The 14,553-nt window shown below is 38.6% G+C and overlaps 1 protein-coding gene across 2 annotated transcripts in view; it reads right to left on the reverse strand.

Annotated features, from left to right (window-relative positions):
- Window positions 1-14,553, reverse strand: part of rcan3 (regulator of calcineurin 3) — a 40,848-nt gene that overhangs the window by 16,421 nt on the left and 9,874 nt on the right. The window contains exon 1 of one of the 2 annotated variants that reach the window (XM_067455141.1): window positions 5,301-5,590. The exons of the other annotated variant lie outside the window; for it this stretch is intronic. Within the exon in view, the coding sequence (XP_067311242.1) occupies window positions 5,301-5,387 (87 nt within the window). The 5' untranslated portion in view covers window positions 5,388-5,590. Of the gene's footprint in view, window positions 1-5,300; window positions 5,591-14,553 lie in introns of those variants that run through there. 2 annotated transcript variants of the gene reach the window in all.

Consider the following 14,553-nt stretch of genomic DNA (forward strand, 5'->3'; position numbering starts at 1 on the left):
TTATATAATTCACCACAGTTGTCACATCACTGGATGTTTATTCCCACAAAGGAACCGAGAATCCAGGAAGGTTGCTTGAAGTGCTAGGAGGACTAACATTTGCAGGCTGTGTCAGCTGGTAACCCGACCTACAGGAAAACGGACACAAGTGGGTGGCCAATAGGCTTTTGTCTAACGTCATCATTACCTACGAATGCCTTTAACCTTTCAGAGTGACATCTGAGCTCTACCTATGCTCTTGGGTTACAGATGTATCTAACCTCCCTCCTCCATCTATCTATCTTGCCGTTTCATCCATCTATCAGTCCATCTAAGATGAGTGAAGAGAGAGAGAGAGAAACAGTGAGCGAGACACATACACACAGCATGGCTGTTACAGGGCTACCTCAGGCTTCAAACCTCCCAACCTGCCAAAGCTCAGATCCGGTTACCCTCCTGAGTAGAACCTGATCCAGGAATGCTTCAGTCTATGCTACCTTTAGTTTTACCTGTCACTCACCCTGTTTCCAATTCCATCACCCAATTTTTATGTGCATTTTTAAGTTTCACATTAGAAACGAGTGATGGAAATGCATATTTCGGGGGAAAAATCCCTTAATTCTCAAAAAAAAAGGTATGCTCGTGTGGTTTTTGACTTGTGAAAAGAGTTCAAAAGAATAATGGGAGAAGGAAACACATTTGCCAAATTAAATCTGACGTAGCAAACATTAAACCCATTTGACCAATCGGCTCTTTGATAGAAACGCACCTAATTTGCATTTTTTTGTGAAAAGATTTGCTTCAAGTTTGGATGGAAACCCACTTTCTGTTAGCTAATGTGCTGTTTGTTATAACTTCTACTCTAGACTAAAATACATGCCGGGTCAATTAATCAGCATTTTATAACTAATTTATACAATTATATAATTTACTAATTTATGAGTTATTTTCAAATGGTGCCCCTTTTCTTTTCTTTTCTTTTTTTACGAATATCAAAAATGATTCATTCATAAACACCAAAGGTCAAAGTATCTGATATTAAAACACATATTGACATTGAAACACACTTATTTAAATTGTTTTATTTTTTCCTGAATGTTGGCTATTTGATAGACAAAACTTTTTCAAATAATAATATTAAAAACATATATATTCACAGCTTCTTTTTTTCTACTTAATAGAATTTAAGTCTTTTATGGTGTGTTCACACTTGGCAGCATACCAGCACTAAATGCATCATTTTCTTTTTTGGTCAGGTCCAAAAGAACCAAAAGAACTGAACTACAAGTGAGGACACAACCTTACCACACTTGTAGTTCAGTTCACTTGGTTCGTTTGGTCCGGACCACCGCCACCAACATCAACAAAAAACATTTAACAGTCCTGGTCCACTTTTCATACACTGTGGCATTTTAACACCGAACCTAAAGGCACAGGGATACATCACAACCTGATTGGTCAACTTGATGGTGTATATCTTGTGATGGAACTTACTGAACATTCAAAACACTGACATTTATTAGTGCCTCGGACTGCACTCAGGTCAGCACTCACTCTGATTGAAGATCTCTCTCTAAATATTTACTCATCTTTTAATTTAAGCTTGCAAAAGAACCAATTATTCCAGCTAAAATAACTTTCATTCAAAGCCAAAAAGGCTCATCAGCTGAAAGACTGACCTTTGTTGTCCTGTTACTTGAGGATTTACGGCATGCTAACTGCAAGAAAAGTCTCTCATGGGAGCCACTGGGTTTAAACACTTTAATCAAAGGCACATAAAGTAGAACCGTCACTTCAGAACTCATTGTCACTTTATTTCCATTGATCACTGACCATCATACAACACCATCCAAACACACAGATTAGCTTAAAGGTTGGTAGAAATAAATAAATAAATAAAGGGTGGATAGATCTGACAGCTGCTGTGCACACTGACCCTAATGATCATGCCTGATGGACACATTCACTACTGTTTATGGAAATCAGTGTGAAGTAAAATACAAACACAAAACACTCAGACACTGTCAAACTGTAAGTCACGTGTTTATCATCTCAGCAAACATGCCATCAATGTGTTAACTATTTAAGGGTATGTATGTGTGTGCTTATGCGTGAAAGTCGAGAGTACTGCCCATAACCTTCAGATTGAATGTGCTGATGTCTGAATATTTTCCATAGCACATCATTTTCCATTGAACACACACGCACTCTATAGGCCACACCTGTTCCAGTGAGTACACTCAGATGCCAGTTGCTCCACTAACTGAATGTTGATGAAAGGATAGTTAACAGACTCGTTGTTTATGTGTGAACCATCATGATATATCTAATGTATTCAAATTCAGAATCAAATGCTACATACAGAAAACGCCTCTCTCATTAATTTATGCTTATGAAACAAGCTTCAGATGAACTATAAGAACAAATAAACATTTTAAAGGACAGCACAAATAAATGCAATCTAATAAAGAGAGATATGAAATAAACGCCTGATTAAATTGTTTACCCTGATAGTGCCCTATGATTTTTTTTAAACAGAAATTCAATTTTAGTTTTTCCACTAACCAAAATAAAGGCATAAAACATAAATCTGTTATCTACATTTTTTATTGAATTGATCTAATTTTTAATCTATATGCACCAATGTATCAGCCAATAATTGGTATCGGATGATAAGAGCAATTATTTTCACTATTGGGCATTGGAGGATTGTTAATTATCAATCAAAACGGGCCAGAAAACCTGCAACTAATACTGTGTGTGAAGATGATCTCTCTTTTATTGGAATTTAGGACCCATTTAAAGCAACAACATGAACATCCACTTGAACAGTTTAAAAAAAATAGCGACGTTAAAGCAGACTCTATTTGACCCTATATGAATTGCCCTCATGAGTTGAAAGGTCTGCGGATTCAGTTTTTTTGCAGATCCTCCCATCTAATAATCATAAAGCTTCTGATAAGAAACAAAGATCCAGCTTTCAAATTCTGTCCATTTTACAATGAAATGCAATCAATACATGGCTTTTTGACGCTCTTAACTGTGACGTGATCGATCGCTGAACATCAGAATGTTAAAAGATAGCGTGACAAGTCAGACCCACATCAAGACGTTGGGTCTGGGAACACACCATTGACAGGGCTCAATCCGAGGGGCGGGATAAACGGTTGTCTTTCAGACTCCCTCTGCACGCGATAGGATAGCGCTACAACCAACCAGAGCAACGAAGGTGAAACAGAGCTTGTTGACAGATTAAACATTCGCCGTATCCGGTCAGCAAAACTCCGAACACATCTTCCCTTTTTAAGAATGACTTCAGTGCCGTTCTTTGTTCTTTTCTCAAAGAAAAGCTTAACTCCAAGTCTTCCAGAGTCGCAGCCAAAGCCAATTCAAAAGACCGCCATTCGCCAGCTTCATTGTTTCAAGTAGCACGTGGAACCATGATAACTCTGCCGTCATTACGTTAAGCCAGCCCACCAACTCTACACACGATGAGATTGGCCTGACCAGAGTATGTTTTTTCCAGCTTGCAAGCCAACGTAGAGTTGCTAGACTTCCTTGCTGCAAATTAGATTAGCTGCTGCTAGAGTATATCTATATTTCTAGGCTAATTCAGTACAGCTTACTGAAATGAATCACGCCTCATGTAATCGCTCGATCATTCAACCACAGAACGACAGTATATGCACTGAGCAGCAAACACACATTTCAACATTTGACTGTATTTATATTTGAAATTAAATAGGCCTACCAGTTGAAGCTCCGTTTTTAATTTTAACCTCTAATACTATAGTAATTTACCAAATGAGAGGGTTTCCTGTATAGATTTTTTCCCTTAATAAAATCCAACTATCAGTAGATATCATACTGAATGATTGCCTATCGTATCGGCAGAGAAATGTAGTATTAGTGGTGCATCTCTAATCCTGCCATCCAGTGAGAAAATCACAGCAGAGAGTAAATTAATAAACCTTAAGCGGCAGATAAAAAACAAGAAGGAAAAAAAAAGCTGTTGTGCAGAGATCAGTGTAATCAGTGACTGTAGCCCACGTGCAGTATCTTATAATCTCCTGTGTCCTCAAACCGAGCCAAAAACCCAGATTAGAAAAATACTGACACTACACATACTTACACACATTTTCAGAAACTCGTTTCATAAATCTCAACTTGTCTTTCTTTCTCTCCTGTTGTTACTCGCTCAGGGCAGGACACTGCAGGAAAAGCAGAGCTACTGCAGTCTGCAGCAGCCGCACAGAAACACCTGTCTGTCTGACTTCCTGCCCCTCTATCTGCAGTTTATGGCACAGAAACACTGACCACACATGGCAAACACAACTGACCACACATGGCAAACACAACTGACATACCGGTACATGTTTTCTTAGCCACCCATTTGAGTGACTGTCATATACACAAAAACACATTTGCTTGGGAGGCAAATGTTTAAAGGTGTAGCATAAAAACAGTTTTCCACTCTTTTTCTCTTTCTATTAGGCATTTACATTAACACTCTAAATTTGAAATGTAGGATTACTGAAATGCAATTTTAACATTGCACAATACAGAAAAGGGCACTGGCTCATGCTGGAATGAAAGCATGAAAGCGTATCTGGGTGCCCTACTTCTGGAAAAATTCCAAATGAGGAATTCTAACAAATACCCAATCCCATCTTTAATCAATTTAAAGGGACGGTACCAATTACAACTAAGCTTTAATGATTATCGCAGTAGATGTGTGCAGATTTCTGACACACCTGGACCATTCTAAAAGGCAAATATGAGTAGGATGTGTATGCATCCACAGAAGAACTCATGTTTACTGAGTAGATTAACTATTAATTCAGTTTTCTTAATATCATAGGCAGTATTGGGGCATGCAATGAAAGTTAATTACACTTATTCTGCTCCACAGAATAAACAAATAGTCACACAGGTTTTGATTGAAACAACATTAAGGGGAGTAAACGATTCCAGAATTGTAATGTATGGGTGAACTATCTCTTTAAGCATGTAACTTAAGTGTGCACACCGGCAGCTTCATCCCAAACAAACGGGTGGTGCAGCCCGTCTGGAGCTGCTCTGCATCGAGGTCGTTCAGAGCATTGACGCCATCGGTGCGCATGCAGCAGAATGTTAATGTGAACTGCGGATTCATTGAGAAAAAATCCAGCGATGAGAAACAATGAACTGGTGGCGTGCAACGTCATACAGTCCGCGCGCATGCAGTGAAAGCGCTCCTCGTGCACAGACACAGACTGTTCATAAACACAGCGTGCATGCATTTTCTTTTTTCTTTTCTTTATAGATAAACTTGCAGTTACCTGCATTTTGTCGGACGTAAACACCTCCGTGTCTACATCGCAGGCGATGAGCGTCAACATCTCCAGTTTCATGTTTATCGATGGCATTTCCACTTTTGCTGCTTGTTAACAGATAGATACAAAAAATGTCTTTTATCCTCTCTTTTCTCTCTCGCTCGCTTTTCCTTTTGTATATGTGCGGCTCTCTGAGGCTTAAAGTCTTTTGTGTGTTGTTGGTGAGGTACTGACTCAAACTCTCCGGCTGTCTGAGTCTGACTGAGATGCTGCTCTGCTCTCCGCGAGCGCATGAAGGCTGCTCAGGTTCATCAGCACTGACCAATCAGAGCGCTCGGCCGCTACATTGACGTCATCGCCTTCTTCGTTTGATTCACTATTCCTCAAAGAAGCGAAGGCAGAACGCCGCATAACGGCTCGGTTTTGCCAACAAATGATGCCGTCATTGTTGTCCTGCTCCTTGATTTACTGACAGCACTGGAAATAGTTCTAGCTGACAACTAAAGTTGCAGTAAAAAGGGTGAGAATCCTCATAAATCCTTCTAGGCCAATATAAATCATCTCAGACACTGCCATAGGACCACAAAGACTTAAAGAAATAACAGGATGTAGGCTATATAGGCAACTGGCACACCTAGGCTTAAAATACCCTAAAGAAAGTCCAAAACAAAAGGTTGCAGAGTCTTGGAAAGTTTAAATCAGTTTTATTTGTTGTTATATGCAGATCTGGGTATAGTAACTGATTACATGTAGGCTAATCTGGATTACAAAATCAGATTACAAAAATTAAATAATTGAAATTAGATTATATTCAGAAGAGACTACACTCTGATTAAAAAAAAAAAATGCTATCTTAAAAACAACCCGAGTTGGATTGAAAATAGACAAACCCAGCGATTGAGTTGTTCTAACCTAGCAGTTGGGTTAAATGTTTGCCCGACCAGCTGGATAGCTTTATTGAACTCAACTAGGGTAATTTCAGGCTGAATGGGACACTTTTCCCCTGTTATTTTAATGATAAAAAGTGTCCCAATTCACCCTACCGCTTAAAAATTACTATTGCTTGCTTAAGTTTAATCCAAAATATGTTGGAAATTACTGTCTATTATTGTGTTTAATAAATTAACATATAAGTTTAATTAATAATAATTAAACAACAAACATGTATTACATTTCTTATTACTAAATGTTCACTTTTAGATTATTATTGTTGCCTCTAGTAATAACGTTATTCATTGTGGCTATATATGTACCGTAATTATGTTGTGTTATACACTCACCTAAAGGATTATTATGAACACCATACTAATACTGTGTTTAACCCCCCTTTCACCTTCAGAACCGCCTTAATTCTACATGACATTGATACAACAAACTGCTGAAAGCATTCTTTAGAAATGTTGGCCCATATTGATAGGATAGCATCTTGCAGTTGATGGAGATTTATGGGATGCACATCCAGGGCACGAAGCTCCCGTTCCACCACATCCCAAAGATGCTTTATTGGGTTGAGATCTGGTGACTGTGGGGGGTCATTTTAGTACAGTGAACTCATTGTCATGTTCAAGAAACCAATTTGAAATGATTCGAGCTTTGTGACATGGTGCATTATCCTGGTGGAAGTAGCCATCAGAGGATGGGTACATGGTGGTCATAAAGGGATGGACATGGTCAGAAACAATGCTCAGGTAGTCCGTGGATTTAAAGGGGCCTAAAGTGTGCCAAAAAAAAACATCCCCCACACCATTACACCTCCACCAGCAATCTGCACAGTAGTAACAAGGCATGATGGATCCATGTTCTCATTCTGTTTACGCCAAATTCTGACTCTACCATCTGAATGTCTCAACAGGAGTCTTCAACGGTCCAATTTTGGTGAGCTGGTGCAAATTGTAGCCTCTTTTTCCTATTTGTAGTGGAGAGGAGTGGTACCCTGTGGGGTCTTCTGCTGTTGTAGCCCATCCGCCTCAAGGTTGTGCGTGTTGTGGCATCACAAATGCTTTGCTGCGTACCTCTGTTGTAATGAGTGGTTATTTCAGTCAAAGTTGCTCTTCTATCAGGTTGAATCAGTCGCCCATTCTCCTCTGACCTCTAGCATCAACAAGGCATTTTCGCCCACAGGACTGCCGCATACTGGATGTTTTTCCCTTTTCACACCATTCTTTGTAAACCCTAGAAATGGTTGTGCGTGAAAATCCAAGTAACTGAGCAGATTGTGTAATACTCAGACCGGCCCATCTGGCACCAACAACCATGCCACGCTCAAAATTGCTTAAATCACCTTTCTTTCCCATTCTGACATTCAGTTTGGAGTTCAGGAGATTGTCTTGACCAGGACCAGACCCCTAAATGCATTGAAGCAACTGCCCTTTGATTGGTTGATTAGATAAATGCATTAATAAGAAATTGAACAGGTGTTCCTAATAATTCTTTAGGTGAGTGTAGTTTGACGTCATATAAACTGAAATTTTCTGAGATGACTGACTGTTTTTTTATTATTATTGTGTCCTCAAACAAGACACTTAAAAGGTTAGTTTACCCAAAAAAAAAAAATTCTGTCCTTAATTACATGATGCCTTTCCAAACCCGTAAGACCTTCCTTCATTATCGGTACACAAATTAAGATATTTTTGATGAAATCCGAGAGCTCTCTGAACCACCCGTGTGGCAGCAGGCCCAGAAAGATAGTAAAGATAAAGTCCATTTGACAGCAGAAGTTCCTTAAACAATAAAGGGATAGTTCACCCAAAAATGAAAAATTTGTTTATCTACTTAACCCCAGGCATCCAAGATATAGGTGCCTGTTTCTTCTTTAGAAGAACACAAATGAAGATTTTTAACTCCAACCGATGCAGTCTGCCAGTCATGTGAATAATAACATGCATCTATGAGAGTAAAAAAAAAAACATGCACAGACAAATCCATATTAAACCCTGCAGCTCGTGATGACACATTGATGTCTTAAGACATGAAATGATCGGTTTGTGCGAGAAACCAAACAGTATTTATATCCATTTTTACCTAAAATACAACACTATGTCCAACAGCCTTGAGTACGCGATCACTTTAAGTAATTGAGGTCAATGTACATATTGCGTATAGTTTATGCGAGCGACGGAAGTGATCGCGTGCTCAAGGCTGTTGGACATGATGTATTTGAGTTTAAAAAATATATATAAATAATGTTTGGTTTCTCGCACAAATCTTTTGTTTTATGTCTTAAGACTTCAGCGTGCCGTCACAAGCTGCAGAGTTTAATATGGATTTGTCTGTGTATGTTTTTTTTTCAACTGGCAGTGGTTGGAGTTAAAAATCTTCATATTTTTATTCCGATTTCGGCCCGAATCGACTTCTGATTTTTCATGTAATTTTAAAAATCTTCCAATTTGTGTTCTACTGAAGAAGAAACAGTAATCTATATCTTGGATGCCCTGGGGGTAAGCAGATAATACAATTTTCATTTTTGGGTGAACTATCCCTTTAATGTTATGAAGTGACGAGAATACTTTTTGTGTGCAAAAAACAAACAAAAATATATTCAACTATTTATTTTTAACGTCATTTTCCTATGCTGTTCATGTAGTAAATATAGTGCAGCACTTCCAGGTTCTGCGCTAGAACGCCGGCTCATTATTGACTAATGCTGTTCACATGAGCACAAGGACGCATGAGTGTGATGCTGACGCAGGAGCTAGCCAATAATCAGCTGGTTGATTAAATGCAATTGAGATGAGATCACTGAGTTAAGTTATTTTGTTTTGTTCTTTGTGCACAAAAAGTATTCTTGTCGCCTAATAACATTAAGGTTGAACCACTGTGGTCACATGGACTATTTTGTCTTTATTAACTTTTTGGACCTTAATAATTGCAATGATGTTGCTGCCTATGGAACCTCTTAGATTTCATCAAAAAATATCTTCATTTTGGTTATGAAAATGAACGAAGGACTGCGGGTTTGGAAAACAACATGAGGGTGAGTAATTAATGACAGAAATGTTATTTTTGGGAGAAGTAATTCTTTATCCCCAGCTGCTATGGACTGTCCGCACTAAGAAACATCCTTAAAACTGTAATGTTATGAAGAAAATTTCCATATAGATTTTTCATGTATGTTTTTGTATTACACATTGCATTGTGTTGTGTTTTACAGAAAAAGAAATATCTAAAATGAAGCCCCGTTTCACACAGAGTGTTGATCCTAAATGCTCGAGTGCCTTCTGTATGAATGCAAACACTGTTTGGGATTGATCCAGGGATGGGTAACTAGTAACATTGCTAGGACATTACACATCACATCCTGATGCCACGTGTCTTTGCAGGATCTTTCTGCGATGTGTGTGAATTCATGCACAGATTACCAAATTAAAAATCACTGTCTTTGCAGTATGAATGAACTAAAATCAAATGATCCTGGGACACATTATCAGTGTATTTGTCAGAATCTCTCTGTGAAAGGGGCTTTAAAGGGATAGCCCACACAAAATAATACCTGTCATAATTTGCTAATTCACACATCATTACAACCCTGTATGACTTTCTTTCATAAATGGAACACAAAAAAATATATTTTAAAGAATGTTGCTAACTAAACCGTTTTTGATTCTCATTGATTTCCATGGTATGGACAAGAAATCCAATGGGAACCAAATTAGTCTCACAGGTTTGGGATAACATGAGGGTGAGTAAATGACAGAATTGTCTTTTTAGGAAGAAGTCTATAACTTTAACAGATAACGTCCTGGAAGAGAACTTTGCAATCTCAGTGAAGGAGGATTCTAGATGGTAATCTGTGAAAGAAACAGGGCTTAGCAGGGTCAGTCTCAACACACACACACACACACACACACACACACACACACACACAGCATTCTACTAGAGACACTGCACCATCATGACTTACAAATGTGTATGTGTAAAGACTGCCAGTCTACCTCGCTCATGTGTTGCTGTACCAGCCCCTGGCACCACTGCAGCTATATCACAAACTAGGACAAGCTATTTATATCACAGAGAGGAGAATGAGAGAGAGAGAGAGAGAGAGAGAGAGAGAGAGAGAGAGAGAGAGAGAGAGAGAGAGAGAGAGAGAGAGAGAGAGAGAGAGAGAGAGAGAGTTCAGGTGCAGGAGAGTGAAGGCACTATAGAAGGTGATGCAGCAGATATGGGATGCAGGAGAGACAGGGGTAAAAACAAAAAAAACAAAGTCAGAGTAAATCCGACCGACAGGCAGCGGTATAATGAAAAAAGATAACTGAAAAAAACTGAATCAGTGCACTGTAGAGGAATAGTTTTTATCAATCAAGTTAGATCTATTGCAGACAACACCAAAATGTCACCTATGTAAATGAGCCATATCCTGACCTGAATTACAACAGCACAATATTCTCAAATCTTTTTCATCAGCAGGTCAGTAGCAGGACCACGGACTGCTCACTACAGCACTAAAATGAGCAATGCAGTATATCTATTTATGAACCTTATTATAAATAATGTGCGGATGTGTCATTTAAGGAAGCGGATCTGCTTCAGGACCCAGATTTTACATTGCACACCAAGTGGTGACCCAACACACCCAGGTGAAAAAGACATACTATTAAATGCATTAAAATGTACTTGAGTGTGTTTTTAGTACAAAACAAATACTGAGGTTAGTGATAAGAAATTGGGGTTAGATTATAAAGAATTTGCCAGCAGCCATATCACCCTGTAGCCCAAGACTACAGGTTTCCTACTGAAGTGAAGCAGGGTGGTCCTGGATGGGAGACCAGGGAAAACTAGGTAGCTGCTGGTAGGTGTTAGTGAGGCCAGCAGGAGGCGCTCACCCTGTGGTCTGTGTGGGTCATCATAACACCCCAGTATAGTGATGGGGACACTATGCCGTAACAAGCACCGTTCCTCAAATAAGGTCCTAACTTCTGTGGTTGTTAAAAATCCCAGGATGTCCTTTAGAAGAACAGTAGGGTGTTACCCTGGCATCCTAGCCAAATGTGCCCATTGGCTTCTGTCTATCATGGCCTCCTAATCATCCCCCTATCCTGATTGGCTTCATCACTCTGTCTCCTCTCCACCAATCAGCTGGTAAGTGACAGTAAAGAATTGTTACAGAAAAAGTATCCTAAAAATAGTATCATGGTTTCCAGCAGCACACTGATTTCAACACTGATAAAATAATAGTTTCTTGAGCAGCATATCAGAAAAAAATTCGGCAGGATCATGAGACATTTACATTTACAATACATTTACTTACTGTGTAATGCTGAAAATTCAGCTTTGACATTGCAGGAATAAGTTCTATTTTAAAATATATTAAAATAGAAAAGTTATTTTAAATTGTAACATTCATAATATTAATGATTTTCTTGCATTTTTCTCTAATGCAGCCTTTTAGTGAGCATACGAGAATTCTTTCAAAACCATTAAAAAATAAATATCATTCAACTTTTGAGTAGTAGTAGAGTGCCCTCCTCTAATATTGACAGGTAAATGTGTTACGGAAGCACACTCTAAAGCCCTATTCGGACAGTAATTGTTTCTCGTGGGGTAAGGTATTTTTTTATCATTTACAGGGGCTAGTCTGTAATTTTATTGCCGTCCGAATCCAGAATGTCAGTGTTTTTCTCCCATCACCCGGTTACCGCTTTTCCCTCATTCTCTCCTCTCTCATGTGAACTGACAGGGGACCTTAAGCTCATTAAACAGGGATGCACCAAAATGAAATTCTTGGCCGAAGCCGAAACCGAATAATAATGAAATTCTTGGCCGAAGGCCGAATACCGAACGCTGTGTTTCACATTTTTTCCATTTATTTGGCATTTTTTTTAACATTACAATAATTAAATAGTAAAAACTTGCTTTTTACTATTTTGTGTTGCTTTTCAGAGAAATAAATCAAATAACAAAAATACAATTTCAAAATATTTATTTAACACTGAACATTTTTTTAACATTCCAGCAGATATTATACAAACTAAGCACAACATAACTTAAAATAAATAATTAGTAAAATAAAAAATATATTTTTATTTGGCCATCTTTGAAGCCCCCCTTCTTGAATAGCCTATGTTAGGTCTATAACTGACTGCTGAAAGAATGTAGCTCTGTATGTCTACAACAACAAATGTGCATTGAATAGTGCAAAAAATGTGTATGAACCCACAACAAATAAATAACTGTCCTAGACATAAGCCTACTTAGCCTACTTCTTCAGGAAAAGTGGCAGGTTCTTCTTTATGAAAAGTAGCTTCTCTGCTTTCTCACATGAAAGTCGGTTCCTCTTCTCATCGATGTCATGAGATGCAGCACTAAACAGTGCTTCCACACTGCTGACATGTTTGCTGCATAAAGCGCGCGCCTGATCGCGTCATTAAAAATGTCATTGTTCGGCAAAAATTATTCGGCCTTTTTACTTATTAGACCTTTTTTTGGCTATTTTCGGCCGAATAATTTCGGTTGCCGAACATTCGGTGAATCCCTATCATTAAATATACAAATCTTATCCAATCCTAGCCGTGGGCGTTTACTTCCAAGTCTCCAGTGCGTCACACCAAAACCCAGCATTTTGGAGAGAGCCTCAAAACCAGTGTAGAAAATAGCCTATTATATATTAGTTATGATGTTTTTTAATGTAAAAACTACACGAAAATCATTAGTTGACCTCAGACAACAGTATAATTTTTTTTAAAGCCAGTTCATGACACCTTTAACTCTAAGTCTTCTAGAGTCGCGATCAAAGGTGATTCGAAAGATCACTGTTCGACAGCCTCTGTTTACTAGTAGCACACAAGCGCAACTCTGCTGTCATTATGTTAAGCCCCGCCCACCAACTCTATACACGATTTGATTGGCCTGACCAGAGTTTGGTTTTTACAGCTCAGAACTGTATTTAGAGTTGCTAGACGATACTCGCGACAGATTAGATTTGCTGCTGCTAGGGTGCGTCTAGATTTCTAGGCTAACAAGTTTTATCACTGAGGTGGCAAGCAAACTGAGGTGGATGTCCACATGAGCAACAATTACCGTCCAAATAGGGCTTAAGACAGAGAAATGCAGTGCAAGGGTGATTTATTGACAACACTCAAACTGGGTGGCTGAAAACAGGCAAGTTGGCAGAGCTTCGTAAAGATTGGATGTAAGGAATGGATGGTCGATCCAATCTTCAGGATCCAGACTTTAGAGAGTGTGGATATGTGAGGAACCAGTCAGATGCTCACACCTCAATCAACTTTGTTGGAGTGGAGTGGAGTGGCTTAAATAGTGTGCTGATGAGGGAGAAGATGAGGTGCAGATGTGCGTGATCATGAAGTGCATGCAGGTGAGAGTCAAGGAGGATGCTGGGAAACAAAGTGCAGAAGTGACAGGTGACCATGTGACAATATGAGCATCAATGAAAGCTGTGAAAATAAATCTGCGTTGTTTATCTTTCATTAAAAAAAAAATCTACAAAATTCCAGCATTTCATCAAAGTAAAACAATTGAAGGTGGGCCGAAACTCACATTATGAAATAAATGTTTTTTCTCCAATGCATGTTGGCTACAATTATTAGCACCCAGAGATTTTCTTGAGTAAAAAATATCTGACTGATTGGTGAGTAGGAGCATGAAAGTTTCCAGCCATTACTTCCTGTTCCACAGAAGTATAAATATGAGGAAACACAAAGGCCAAATTCCCCTAATCATTCATCACAATGAGTAAAACCAAAGGATATAGTTCTGATGTGCAGCAAAAGATTGTTGAGCTTCACAAAATAGAAAATGTCTGTAAGTACACAGCTAAAGCATTAACAATCTCCATTTCCCCCATCAGGGCAATAGTTAAGAAGTTCCAATCAATCTGCCTGGAACAGGAAGTGTCTATAGCCCTTTTGACACGGTCATTGTTTCTCATGTGGACGTCCGTAAAAATAAATTTGCATGCCACCTCTGTGATAAAACTCATGCATTTAGACAGTGATTTATTCACGATGGAGGAGTGAGTTCTGTGATCCTGCGCACCTGTGAACACTGCTCATGTGCTCAGTCGAATGATTGTCTGCTGTCAAAATGTTATGTACTTGGAATAATAAGAATACAATCATATTTAATTTAATAATAGGATATTATTAATTATTTAACTCTTCTGTTCAAAAATGTCATTTTAAAAATGTGTAAATGAGCGGAAAATAAGTTGCAGCAAATGTATAACATTAATTACTGCCATAATAACGGCTCATTTCAAATGTTTGTCATGTTTTTCTTTTCTTTCTCTTTTGAGCAGTGATGAAAG

The sequence above is a fragment of the Pseudorasbora parva genome, chromosome 10, assembly GCF_024679245.1.
Source record: "Pseudorasbora parva isolate DD20220531a chromosome 10, ASM2467924v1, whole genome shotgun sequence".
Lineage (NCBI taxonomy): Eukaryota > Metazoa > Chordata > Actinopteri > Cypriniformes > Gobionidae > Pseudorasbora > Pseudorasbora parva.